The 12,867-nt window shown below is 32.4% G+C and overlaps 1 protein-coding gene across 5 annotated transcripts; it reads right to left on the bottom strand.

Annotated features, from left to right (window-relative positions):
• Positions 1 to 8,656: 8,656 nt before the first annotated feature.
• LOC103873488 (serine/arginine-rich splicing factor SR34A) lies at positions 8,657 to 12,633 on the bottom strand. 5 transcript variants are annotated; one of them, XM_033274095.1, is made up of 14 exons: positions 12,487 to 12,633; positions 11,785 to 11,822; positions 10,593 to 10,718; positions 10,443 to 10,508; positions 10,281 to 10,355; positions 10,065 to 10,194; positions 9,923 to 9,969; positions 9,788 to 9,857; positions 9,630 to 9,679; positions 9,491 to 9,547; positions 9,276 to 9,403; positions 9,104 to 9,184; positions 8,970 to 9,036; positions 8,657 to 8,881 (listed from the first exon to the last, which is right to left on the bottom strand). In XM_033274095.1, the coding sequence occupies exons 3-14, from the start codon at positions 10,677 to 10,679 to the stop codon at positions 8,861 to 8,863; spliced, it is 879 nt and encodes a 292-aa protein (XP_033129986.1). In that variant the 5' UTR covers positions 10,680 to 10,718; positions 11,785 to 11,822; positions 12,487 to 12,633; the 3' UTR covers positions 8,657 to 8,860. The 5 variants fall into 5 exon arrangements, with proteins under 5 accessions (XP_033129986.1, XP_033129990.1, XP_033129988.1 ...); XM_033274099.1 differs by having other exon boundaries at positions 9,788 to 9,845; positions 12,487 to 12,631; XM_033274097.1 differs by having other exon boundaries at positions 11,785 to 11,819; positions 12,493 to 12,568.
• Positions 12,634 to 12,867: the final 234 nt, after the last annotated feature.

Here is a 12,867-nt window from a genome sequence, read left to right as displayed (position 1 = left end):
CCTTGAGGAAGATCGATCGTCCCGTACCCAAATGTTGAAGAGCTGCGTTTTGGATGTGGGACACGTGTCAGCACACAGACGCACACATTAATGACATGGCATCCTACGTGGACAGTCTAGGAGGACGCAAACATATTTATATATATATATATATATATATATATATATATATAGATAGTTGATGCCCATGCCATCGCAATATAGAACAAGGGAGGTTAAAAAAAAAGGTTATTGGACAACACTTGCAGAACCGGCTTACTATAGAAGATAAACAGTACGTTTGTCACCAAATCAAAACAATTTATTGGTTCATTTTTACCATTAATATATGTTAAAAGTAAAAAATACTAAAAGAATAAAAGGAAATATATATGTATATATATATAAATCGTTAGGAACTCATCAACTTCTTCAAAAAGTGTCTACGCGCATGCCCTAGATAATATAGACAAAGTGCGGTTGAAAAGATGAGAAGTTATTGGACAACACTTGCGAAACCGGTTTATCTTAGAGGAAAAACGTTGTATCCGTTACCAAATTCAACAATTTTAGAAGTTCATTTTTGCCATTAATATATTAAAAAATGTTTGAAAAGTAAAAAAAAAATAAAAAGGTTTGAATGCATAAAAATCTTCAAAAATTGTATATGCATGCCCATCACAATATACACAAATGGTGGTTAAAAAAAAAGAGAAGTTACTATAAAGCATCTGCAGAATCGATGTCCTATAGAGGACAAACGATACACCCGTTCCTAAATCCAACAATTTTAGAACTTCAATTCTAATATTAACAAGAGATTGACCTGCGCACATGCGCGGATGTTGGTTCTTACATTTTTATACATTGATATTTGTTTTTATAATTAAATTTATATATTTTAGTTAGTCGTAATATAACTGCTGGTATTCAAAAGACCTGGACCGAATCAGGTAATATGGTTATTTTTGGTTTAAATATCCAAACCCGTTTTAGATTTATTTGTTGTTTAGATATTTTTAGATTCCTATACATCATAACCAAACTCATCCAGACCCAGAATGATCTAATTCAAAAGTCACACATAAAATTTATAATATTCAAGCGGGGTATAATTTCAAAACAAAAATGATACCCAAAAAGAACAATCCGTACCTAAATGGATAACCAATGTTCATGTCTAACTGGTTTTATAAACTAATAAAAATACGTTTTTTATGTGTTTGGCTAAATTAAGTGAAATAGAAAGAGTTTTTTATTTAGTAAAATAATTATATGGAGTGAAAAATTAAGTGAAAATAAATGTAATACATTTTTATTATTTTGATTTAAGTTATTATTTTATGGGCTTTTTGCAATATTGACCTACAACTTAAAGTCAAACACAAAACTAACCTCCTTTTTTTTTGAAAATTAGTTTTTCCCTATTCGCCCCACAAGTTCATATAATTTACGAAAATGCCATCAAAGTTTTTTTTTTTTTTTTCGAAAATGACATCTTTACTCTCTCACCCTCATCATTTTCAAGTAATTACAAAATTGCCATTGACATCAATACCACAACCACCATGAACAACCAATTTGAAGCTCTTAATGCTCCCAAAATCGATTTACCCTTCTTCTTTTTCCATTCTTGTGAACTAAATACAACATATCTCTCACTTTCTCTCCACAATGAGCTAAAAAACCCAAGATTTTGATTCTAAAATTTTTATGGTTCATAGAGTCATAAAAGCTAACGATTCTGGGTGGGTGACTTTCGTTTGTGATTCTGTGTGCTTGGAGAAGCCTTATGTATGCTAAGGAACTTATCTCACCAATTTAAGGTATGACATCGAGTTTTTTTCCAGATCTGTTCGTCAGATGACTTACTTGGGAAGTCGTCTGGCTGTAGACGACTTACCTGGAAGTCGTCTGGCTGTAGACGACTTACCTGGAAGTCGTCTGGTCAACGCAGAGGTTATTTTTGCAATTGACTTTGAAATCTGTAACCTGAGACGACTGAAAGTTAAGTCGTCTACTATTGTTTGGTTTCAAAATTTTCCAAAGAACCTAGACGACTTACATTTCAGTCGTCATAGGTTAGTTTTGCATTTGACTGGATAATTTCAGAAGTTTGACTTCCCCAGACGACTTACATTTCAGTCGTCTGGCGAAAATTAAAATAATAATATTTTTTTAAAAGTAAACGACTTACAATTAAGTAGTCATAGGTTAGTTTTGCAATTGAAAAAAAAAGTTCAAGATTTAATTATACACAGACGACTTATAATTCAGTCGTCCACCAGACGACTTAATTGTAAGTCGTCCAGGATTTTTTTTTCCGAGATTCTGGTCAAACCTAGTAAATCATGGACGACTTACATTTCAGTCGTCTCGTGGACGACTGAATTATAAGTCGTATGTATATAATTAAATTTTGAAGTTTTTTTTTCAATTGCAAAACTAACCTATGACGACTTAACTGTAAGTCGTCTACTTTTTAAAAAATATTATTTTTATTTTCACGAGACGACTGAAATGTAAGTCGTCAAAAAAGTCAAACTTCTCAAATAATCCAATCAAATGCAAAACTTACCTCTGACGACTGAAATGTAAGTCGTCTAGCTTTTTTGGAGTTTTTTTTTTAACCAAACAATAGTAGACGACTTAACTTTCAGTCGTCCGAAATAACAGATTTCAAAGTCAATTGCAAAAATAACCTCTGCGTTGACCAGACGACGTATAGTTTAGTCGTCTAGACAACTTAGATTGAAGTCGTCCGCGTCTTCTCCGCTAGTTTTTAAGTCTTCTACATTAGTTCAAGATATGTAAAACTCATATTTACAAAATATGTTCTCTCCCTTAGTTTTACTAAATTTGACTAAGTTTTTCAACACAAACTTATAAAAAAATATGATATGCTTTGACTAGTTACTATTGTTTGTTTTCATCTCTTAAGTATTATTGTTATAGACAATAATGATGACTATTGTTATGAGTTGGAAGAAGGGTTAAATGCTTCTTAAAATGTTGTATCAATATGAAGCTACCAACATTCTTGTTTATTAAGATGAGAAAAAGGCCATTAGAGTTTATTATTGAATATGAGAGATCCAAAGATAAGATACTGAAGTCTATTATTTCATTGATTTGTAAATGTGTAAACACATTGTTAACACATTTAATACATCTTGGAAAACATTATTACTGATTTTACAAAAAAATCACAACTAAAAGAGTAGACATGCAATTCACAAAACAGACCACAAACAAAACTATTATAGATCATTCCTCTACAAAGACAAGCTTGGATTCCACTTGAGTAGACAAGACCAGACGACTTTTAAGAAGTCCAGACGACTTTTAAGAAGTCCAGACGACTTCCAGGAAGTTCAGACGACTTTGTCAGAAGACTTTTAGGAAGTTCAGACGACTTCCAGACGACTTTACAGGAAGTCCAGACGACTTTTAGGAAGTCCAGACGACTTCCAGACGACTTCCAAACGACTACCAGACGACTAACAGGTAAGTCGTCCCAGAAGTCTTCCAGATCTGAAAAACCTGCATATTAAATCCAGATCTGAAAATCCTGCATATTCAAAAACGTTCAAATGGCTTAAAAACAGAAAAAATGAGTGGAAGATTAGATAAATCTACCTTTACAGAACACACAAAAATACATATCTAAAAATAATAGATCTACCTTTAAATTAGTGGAAGATGAGTATCATCTAATTAAAAACCTGCAAAAAAGATAGATTAGTAAGAAAGACATGAGACAAAACTGAAAAATTCATATAAAGATTGGTGTTTTCAAGTCAAAGAGATTAGAGTGGGTTTGGAGAGTTTTAGTTTGGGAAAAAAATAAGAACTTTATACAACAAGAAGTTACCAAATGAAGAAAAATCAGACATAAGAACTTACCAAAACGTTCAGAAAAATCCAGACGACTTTCTGGAAGTCGAGACGACTTCCTGGAAGTCCAGACGACTTTGTCAGAAGACTTCCAAGAAGTCCAGACGACTAACAGGTAAGTCGTCCCAGAAGTCTTCCAGATCTGAAAAACCTGCATATCAAATCCAGATCTGAAAAACCTGCATATCCAAAAACGTTCAAATGACTTAAAAATAGAGAAAATGAGTGGAAGATTAGATAAATCTACATTTATAGAACACACAAAAATACATATCTAAAATTAATAGATCTACCTTTAAATTAGTGGAAGATGAGTACCATTTGATTAAAAACCTGCAAAAGAGATAGATTAGTAAGAAATACATGAGACAAAACTGAAAAATTCATATAAAGTTTGGTGTTTTCAAGTCAAATAGATTAGAGAGAGGTTGGAGAGTTTTAGAATGATGAACATTACATTTTTGTTGCAGCCATTTGAGAGGAGGAGAGAGAATGTGTAAATTTTTCTTTATATAGGGAGAAAAAAAATCCAATTAGGTTAAATATTTTTGACTCAGACGACTTCCTGGACGACTTACATTTCAGTCGTCTGGTGAAGAAATTAAAACAGACGACTTACATGTAAGTCGTCCAGTAGGGGTTATGTTTAGGGTGTGGACGACTTATATTTCAGTCGTCTGTTGAATAATTTACTCGGACGACGTATATTTCAGTCGTCCACATCGTACTGAACCTTTAATTTTACCAATGTACGTTTTAACCTAACCGGATCATTTTACTCGGACGACTTACATTTCAGTCGTCTGGTGAAGAAATTAAAACAGACGACTTACATGTAAGTCGTCCAAATATTCCCGCCTAAATTTTTTTAAAAAAATTATTTTCCCGCTTAAATAATTTAAACCAGACGGCTTACTTGTAAGTCGTCTGGAAAGTCTTCTATTTTAGTTTTCCGCTAAAAATATTTAGTTTCCCGCTAAAAATATTAAACTCTAAACTTAATTATCTAATTAAACACTTCATAAAACCAAATCAAACTTGAAAAGTGTTTACTATACACAGAAATAAACACATATAGGTGAAAACTAATTTTTGAAAAAAAAAATTTAGTTTTCCAAAAGCTAACCCTAACAATACATACAATACTACAACATATGTTTGCCAAACTCCTAAACCAAAGTATTTCATGATTCACTACTTCCACTCATCTATCTTCAAAACAAATCAATTTTATCATATCTTAATTTATATCACTTAAAACTGTTTATAATTACTTGATTTTTATTACTCACGCATCAAAATATTTTTTTACAAGATTTATAAATTATTTTTAAAATAAAATGGTACCAGACGACTTACACTTCAGTCGTCCAGACGACTTCCAACATCTCAGACGACTCAGACGATTTACTGGGGCTATATTCGTAAAAATGGCTTCTGTTTTTTTGTTTGGTCACAAGGGGCTGAGCTGTAATTTCACTAGGCTTTTAGGTTACTTTTGCATTTGATTCAAGTTTGGGTATAGGTTTGAGATTAAAATCAAGTTGTGGGTTAGTTTTGGCAAAAACCCCTTATTTTATTCACAAAATATGTCTTTGAATTATGTTTTTGGCTACGTAATTTTCCATCGATTGAAACTAAAAGATCACTTTAGTTAAACAAACTAAACCAAACATTTAACCATGTGCAGTTATTTTCTATTTTTGATTTTATAATTGACACAAAATTAATGTTGATTAACTAATAAATAAAAATCTGCACTATTATTATTATGATAATATAATTAATGATGTGATGTATTATTAAATTAATATAATTAATGAAAATTTTAAAATGAGTGAAATATGGAAAGACAATTAATGTAGTTATATTAATGAAATTACTAAAAACACTATATTTCTTTTTTTTTATAGTGCTATCCATATTTTCAAACCATTCTCCTTTATATTGCTATCATGTTTTTAAACAATACCAAAAAATACTCTAGTTTTAATAATATAGATACAAAGAAGACTAAAAAAAATCTTCAAAAATTGTTTACATCCATGCCCATCATAATATAGACAAAAGGTGATTAAAAGGAAGAGAAGTTATTGGACAATACTTACAGAGTCGGCTTAGAGAACAAGCGGTACATCCGTCACCAAATCCAAAAAATTTAAAGATTCATTTTTGCAATCAATATATGCTAAAAAATAAAGAAGACTAATACATAAATATATATAAATATATAAATCATTAGAAATACATCAAAATCTTCAAAAATTGTCTGCGTTCATGCCATCGCAATATGGATAAAAGGCAGTTAAGAGGAAGATAAGTTACATGATAACACTTACAGAGCCAGCTTATTATAGAGGACAAACTGTACATCCATCACCAAATCCAATTGTTGGAAGATTCATTTTGCCTTTAATATATTTTTAAGATCTGCATAGTGATAGAAAATATAGTAATTTAAATTATTAGATTATACGATAGTGAAAACATAAGCAGGTATTCAAGAAAAATATATTTATAACTTTTATTGTAGTATTTTAGAAGATACCTAATCATATGAGTATAAAAAATATCTACACAAATTTTTTTAATGCCGTTGAGCCGGGGGTGAACATTTGTCCATTTTCCGCAAGAACTAAGAAGAATCATAACTGTTACTAAGAATGTCAAATGAGTTGTCTACATCTAAATAAATTTGTTTACATGGATATTATATTTGGATATTGATTGTTCAAAGTAAAATATATATATACTAGTATTATGGCCCCTGCTCTGCAAGAGGAGCACACTGTATTTTTCAATATAAATGTCTTACAAAAATAAAATAAAAACATTATTATTTAAGCATATAATTGTATAATTCTACTTTTCCTTAAATATAATATGTCTTGACTTTTATGAATGTTTAAGAATAAAAATCTATAAAAAATATAAAATATTTTATTAACTATTAAATAGTTAGAAATCTTAAAACTAAAAACATACACATTTGTAGGGAAAATATATGTAAACATTTATAGCAATTAAAAAAATCATAACAAAGTAGTTAGTTGATGTTTATTTCCAAGAGAAAAGTTCTGGTTGTGATAACTTATTTTTGTTTCAAAAGCTTGCTCTTGTCTATTTAAAAAAAATCACAAAAAAATTATTTAAAAAATTTTGGTGACACATGTCACTTGAAAATTTTCCAAATGACTTATGCTTTATAGTATATTATATATATATATATATATATGACTAGCTCGACTATTCACATAGTACAATTCATAAACTAAGGTTTCGAATGATAATAACGTAATAAACATTGCGAATAAAGCGGATAATATAATATAACAGTTTTATTAACTACATAATATTAGCTGTTAAATAAAAAAGTACATATTAAAATGTGAATGGTAACAAAACCGAAATGTGGTATGAAATCAATAGTAGAATAGTAAAAATATTATAAGCGGTGCGGATTACAAATTAAATTTAAATATATGTTAATATAACAAAGTATAAATATTACTAATAATATATAAAATTTAAATTCTTTTTATGACATAACATAAACAAATATACTATCAATACTTTTAATTTTTCACAACGTATTTGCAATATAATCTATTATTTGAACCATATATTCTCCACCTAGTGTATTTGTTGCATTTGATGCTTATATATCATCTAAATCGTTCTCCTATTTTGTGTTGTTTACTCTCTTCTCTATCACTACTTTAGCAAAATCTGCATCTGCAAATTTTGCAGTCTCATTGTAGCCATTATAACTCTTTTTATATTAATGTCGTATTTTAGAAAAATTAGAGAAAATTCTCCATTTCTTCTTCCAAACCCCAAAAGTCATCTCGGTTTCAGAACGTAAAGAAGCATAACATCTATTGATGAGTTCTTCTTTATTTTTTGGAAGGGGACCAGAGTTAAATTGTGACTTATGATATCTCACTACTCTACTATGGAATGATCTATAAGGAGGTAGAAACCCTTGTTTATTGGAATAGTCAAAATCGACGAGATAATTTGTCAAATGGATTTATAGAAAAATCAGAATCACTTTCTTTTGCCATGATAAATAAAGAAAAAATTGAAAAGAGAAAAGGTTTGTATGCATACCTTTTCAAAATATCAAACCTTCATGTGCTTTTAAAGCATACCTTTGCAAAGAAAATGAAATGAATATTTTTTTGTAAATGAAATGAAAAAAAAAAAATTTCCGTTGGCATATCTCTGCAAAGTTTCAAACCTTCATGTGCTTTCAAATCTTCCAAACATTCATGTGCTTATAATATAGGGATAAATTGCTGGAAGAAAAAAGTTCACCAACTCTTCAAACTCACCAACTTTCGTTCTTATGCGTTTCACGTTTGTCTTACAAACCGCACATTATATTTCTTTTTTTACAAACCACATTATGTGTGTGTTAATCATGAATGGTTACATAAATCACTATGTACATGTGGTTAGTTTCAACAACTTCAGACATCGTAACCTAAATGTGTCAAAATAGCTTCTTCATGTTTATTTGGAGTGTTCATGTCTAATGGACCTTTTCTTTATTTGAACATTGATGATAATTGTCTAGATCAATTTAGAGCTAGAAGTAAAATGATTTAGAGTGTCTACTGGTGGACGACTCCACTTTAATTGTCTATAACAAAGAATTACATTTTGAACATGTGTCACACATCATAACATTACTGTTGATCTTCCTTTGTGTTAGACAATTTACCCAAAAAAGCTCATGCACGCAAGTTCGTCTCTTAAATATTCTTGAACAAGACATTCAGAAGTAGAATGAAAATTAAGTGATGAAAATATCGTTTCACAAATATTTCAAAGAACCGCTAAAATAACATGTTGTAAACACAAAGTAGGCACATATAAATAAAAAAAAGTATTCAACAGAGAAACCAACTACAACTTTGAGCTTTATATAAAACTCCAAGTCTATCTCGTTCCATCTTTGGCTTGACAACTTTAGCAATCATCCACTGCCTTCCCGAACCTGAGAAAGAGATCATTTTCAACAAGTTTCAGATTAGTCTCTGCTTGGCCTTTTTCCCATAAAACTAAAATGCAACTTATTTGTATACCTTGGCAGGAGATTTTGAAAGAGACCTGGACCTGGACCTGGACCTGGACCTCGATTTCGACATTGCCCTGAGTAAAAGAAGGATTAGAAACATCAGTGATTTTGATACAGAAAGGGTAGGGACGAGAAGTTTACCTAGGAGGACTCTTCTTCCTGTCGGGAGATGGAGATCTAGATTTTGATATCGATCTGGAAAGGGAACGTCTTGGTGATTTGCTGCAATAAAGATTTGATAAACACACAACTTTAACTACTTGTTCATAACGGGAAGATATACAGAAGGGGTTCAGTGTACAAACAAACGCACCTAAGATCCTTCCTTGGGCTCCTGCTTCTGCTAATGCTGCGGCTAGGGCTGCGACCACGGCCTCGGCTACGGCTTCGACTCCTGCTTCTGCTTGGGCTTCTCGACTGGGAGCTTTCGTATTTCTTAACCTGCATATGTAAGGGAAAACACAGACACACACATTATACAGTAAAGGATGGGAGACGATTAAGACTGTAAGAAGAAAACCACCATACCCTGATATAGCCTCTGGCCCAGGGGTTTCTGAACTCTGTATCATCAAGTTTCCTTATCTGAACAACAATCACAAACCTTTAGCATCGGAAACTAAACAAATTCATAGCTTTGATATACAGAAAGAGAGGGGAAACTTACAGCATACTTCATGTCATCATAATTGGTGTAATCAACAAGACCATACGTTCCTGGCCATAATTAAGATAAAGTTATGTGTAAGGAAAAAGACATAACCACAATATCCCAAACGCGGCTCGAGGCTGGAATAAAAGGTAAGGTAAGAACATATAACGCACCATCACTGTCACGAGTGACCTCAGCAAAGCACACATCACCAGCTTTCCGCATATGATCCTGAAATGACGGTTTTTAATTTTTTTTTTTTTAAAGAAGCAAAAAAGAAAACCTGAAGTAGTTAGTAGTCATCACACCTTCAAATCTTGCCATGAAGCAGATGATGGAAGCCCACGCACAATAACTGCATAAAGCCGTCCAAGAATACATACAAACCATCAGAAACATGTGAAGACTCAAACCAAATTTTACAAATACCAATTTTCTAATTACACAAACCTCGGAACTCAGAGTGTCGTGAGACGCCAAAGCGGGCAGATCCACCTCCACCACCATAGCCACCCCCACCACGGTATCCACCACGACGATCACCTGAAGACTGCCCTCGACCACCATGGGCAAGCTCAACCTGCATTCATAATGATTAGACACAACGAGAACAAATTAAAAAAAAAAAAAAACATCAAAAGGCAAGGCAATGAATGTCTTTATTACCCTCAAGCGACACCCGTCAAAGTTGTAGCCATCACGGCCATCGACGGCGTCTTCCGCATCCCGAGCATGCTCAAACTACAAACACTCAACATAGAGTGTTTGGTTAACTATTATCTTGAAAATTTTGGTTAAGACCATGTAATTTAAAACAAAGAAACGCACCTCAACAAAGCAATAGCATGGAGGGCGAGGTGGAACCTTCAATTCAATATCAACTATGCGGCCATACTGCAATTGAGATACCATTCTCTTAGAAACAGTTGGGATGTCATGTAAATACCAACTGAATCAAAGGAGGTAGGCAGAACTGACCTTGTAAAAGAGATCTTCAATCTCAGACTCCCTAATGTCGCCGGGCAAGTTACCGACATAGATGGACCGAGAAAAACGACCACTCATTGTTCACAAAGGTTGTTAAAAAAAAGTAGAGAGGTGTAACTGCAGATACGAATAAAAGAAGACAAATAAATAAAGGACTAAAGTTCACTGCTATTGACAAAGAATCTCCACTCAGACCAGCTTTCCATCCCCAAAATATGTATGAAGCAAACCAAGTGAGAGCAATCCTTGGTGAGAGCAGTGCTCCACAAGCTCCAAACATGCTTATTTGCTCCAATGTGCTCCACAAGCTACTATAAGAAAATCTATATTTTTTCTAGATCTTCCCAATATTTTTTGGAGCAAGAATATCCAAAATAATGATTTTTTTTGAAAAAAAAAAAAAACAGAATATGAAACAAGTCCAACATTGATCTCCCATTCCCTCTCTAAATCCCTATGAACCATTGCAATGCTCATGTTCCAAGCGCTTGCCATCTATCATAAAGAAAGCATGTGTCATGACATCACGTGACATAGACTCATGCTATCTACGTTGTTCAGCATCCTTACTCAAAACATCATTCCGTTCAAACATATAGCACAACTGTTTATCTGATTTTTTCTAGAAACAAATTGATCTACAAATCGCTCACTACAGGGAATCTCCTGTTAATTTGAATACATACCTACGATTTGCAGCATGTTCTCACAGTAGAAAACATATGTTTCAAATAAAATTTCCTTACATGTGTTCAAGTTTAACATTTTCAAGGCCAATTAAATAAATATAATGAAACCTACCAAACCATTATACCTATGCAGGAGAAATTAACTCTCCAATTCATAGTTCATGCGAAGTTAATAGTATCGCAACCAGAACTAACAATTACGATAAATAAAAAAAAAAGAGAACGAAACTTTATAGCTAAGGGTATAGCAATACAGAAGACACCTCAAGAGTCTAAGTCAAGAAAGCAACCCCACGACCAAAGCCTAAGTTTTTTTTTGTTCAGTGTCTTAATCATAATCACAACAAGCTTCTCGGAAACAACAAAAACAAAACAGAGTATATTCGCGCCCACAAAGACATATAATCAATCGAACAAAGCTTATCAGTACAACGAATGAAACCAAACACAACAGTTTTGTATTCAGAGAGAGAGAGATGAGAACGACATCGTACCAGTAGGACTAAGCAGCAGAGGCGGAGGAGAACTTTAGAGCACCCACAACAGGGTAACGTGAGCAGTCCTTAGCGGGTAATCCTAGGATAATTTGAATAGAATAATATTATTAGAGCTAAGTAATGTAAGGATCAATCCTTAAACAAGGATTTAAAAAACTTGATCCTTAGTGACATGGCAGCAATTTATGATACAACTTGGAGAGATTAGACCGGAGGAGATGGCAGCAGTGACAACATCTGAACCGTTGGTTGATGCTTCCACAAGTCGATAGAAAATGAGTGGAGGATTTTGCAGAGTAGTAGATTGTTTTTGTTTTTGTAATTCTTTGATTCTCCAAGTAGTATTTCTTGTTTTATTTCAGTTAATGAGTTTTAAACCATTTCATCATTAGTTTGTGTTCGTAAATACTGTAAACTGGTTATGTTTTTATCTTTGATCAAACAAAGTTCTCTGTTTTCTTAAGCTTGAGTGATATAACTAAATAATTATTGTATTTTAATATTTAATCACGTAATAAATAAAATTTTAAATTTTACATGTTTTTAAATTTAATATTTTTTATTGCTAAGGATTTTAAATTGGGAAACACCATTGGACATACTATTGTAAATAGAATCCTTAACTATTCTAAAAAAAAAAAATTAGTTTAATAATCATAAGGACTCCAATGGTGGTAACACCATTGGAGATGCTCTTAGCCTCTAAATGAACGAAGCCAATGCGACTCGGGAATCGAGAATAGATATGTCGGCCGTCAAAGTTTTATCTTCTAGGGTTTGTTTTGTTAATATTCATCATGTAAATTGCCGGAATTACCCTTCCGCGATCCCTCAAGATTATCCTTTTATTTTTAGGTCCCTTTTAAGTGCTTTGTTTACTAATACCATACTTTTAATGTAGAGGTGGGAAAAAATGAATCGAACCGAGACAAACTGAACCAATCGAACCTAAACCGATTCAAACCGAATCAAAGTCTATTATCAAATCATTTAGTTGGAAATTTTTTTAAACTGAACCGAGAAACCAATATATTTTTTTGTAGTTATTTAAATTAAACATACTAGTAATATCAATGTACT

This window comes from Brassica rapa, chromosome A06 (genome assembly GCF_000309985.2).
Source record: "Brassica rapa cultivar Chiifu-401-42 chromosome A06, CAAS_Brap_v3.01, whole genome shotgun sequence".
NCBI lineage: Eukaryota > Viridiplantae > Streptophyta > Magnoliopsida > Brassicales > Brassicaceae > Brassica > Brassica rapa.
This window is presented reverse-complemented; position numbering and strand designations above follow the sequence as displayed.

What these genes read in the sequence shown, in the direction of transcription:
- LOC103873488 (XM_033274095.1), bottom strand. Translation starts at nt 10,679, where the DNA reads ATGAGTGGTCGTTTTTCTCGGTCCATCTATGTCGGTAACTTGCCCGGC. An exon ending in GGTCACTCGTGACAGTGATG is followed by an intron (nt 9,680 to 9,787) that starts GTGCGTTATATG and finishes AATTATGGCCAG; the next exon opens with GAACGTATGGTCTTGTTGAT. An exon ending in AGCCCAAGGAAGGATCTTAG is followed by an intron (nt 9,185 to 9,275) that starts GTGCGTTTGTTT and finishes TCTTTATTGCAG; the next exon opens with CAAATCACCAAGACGTTCCC.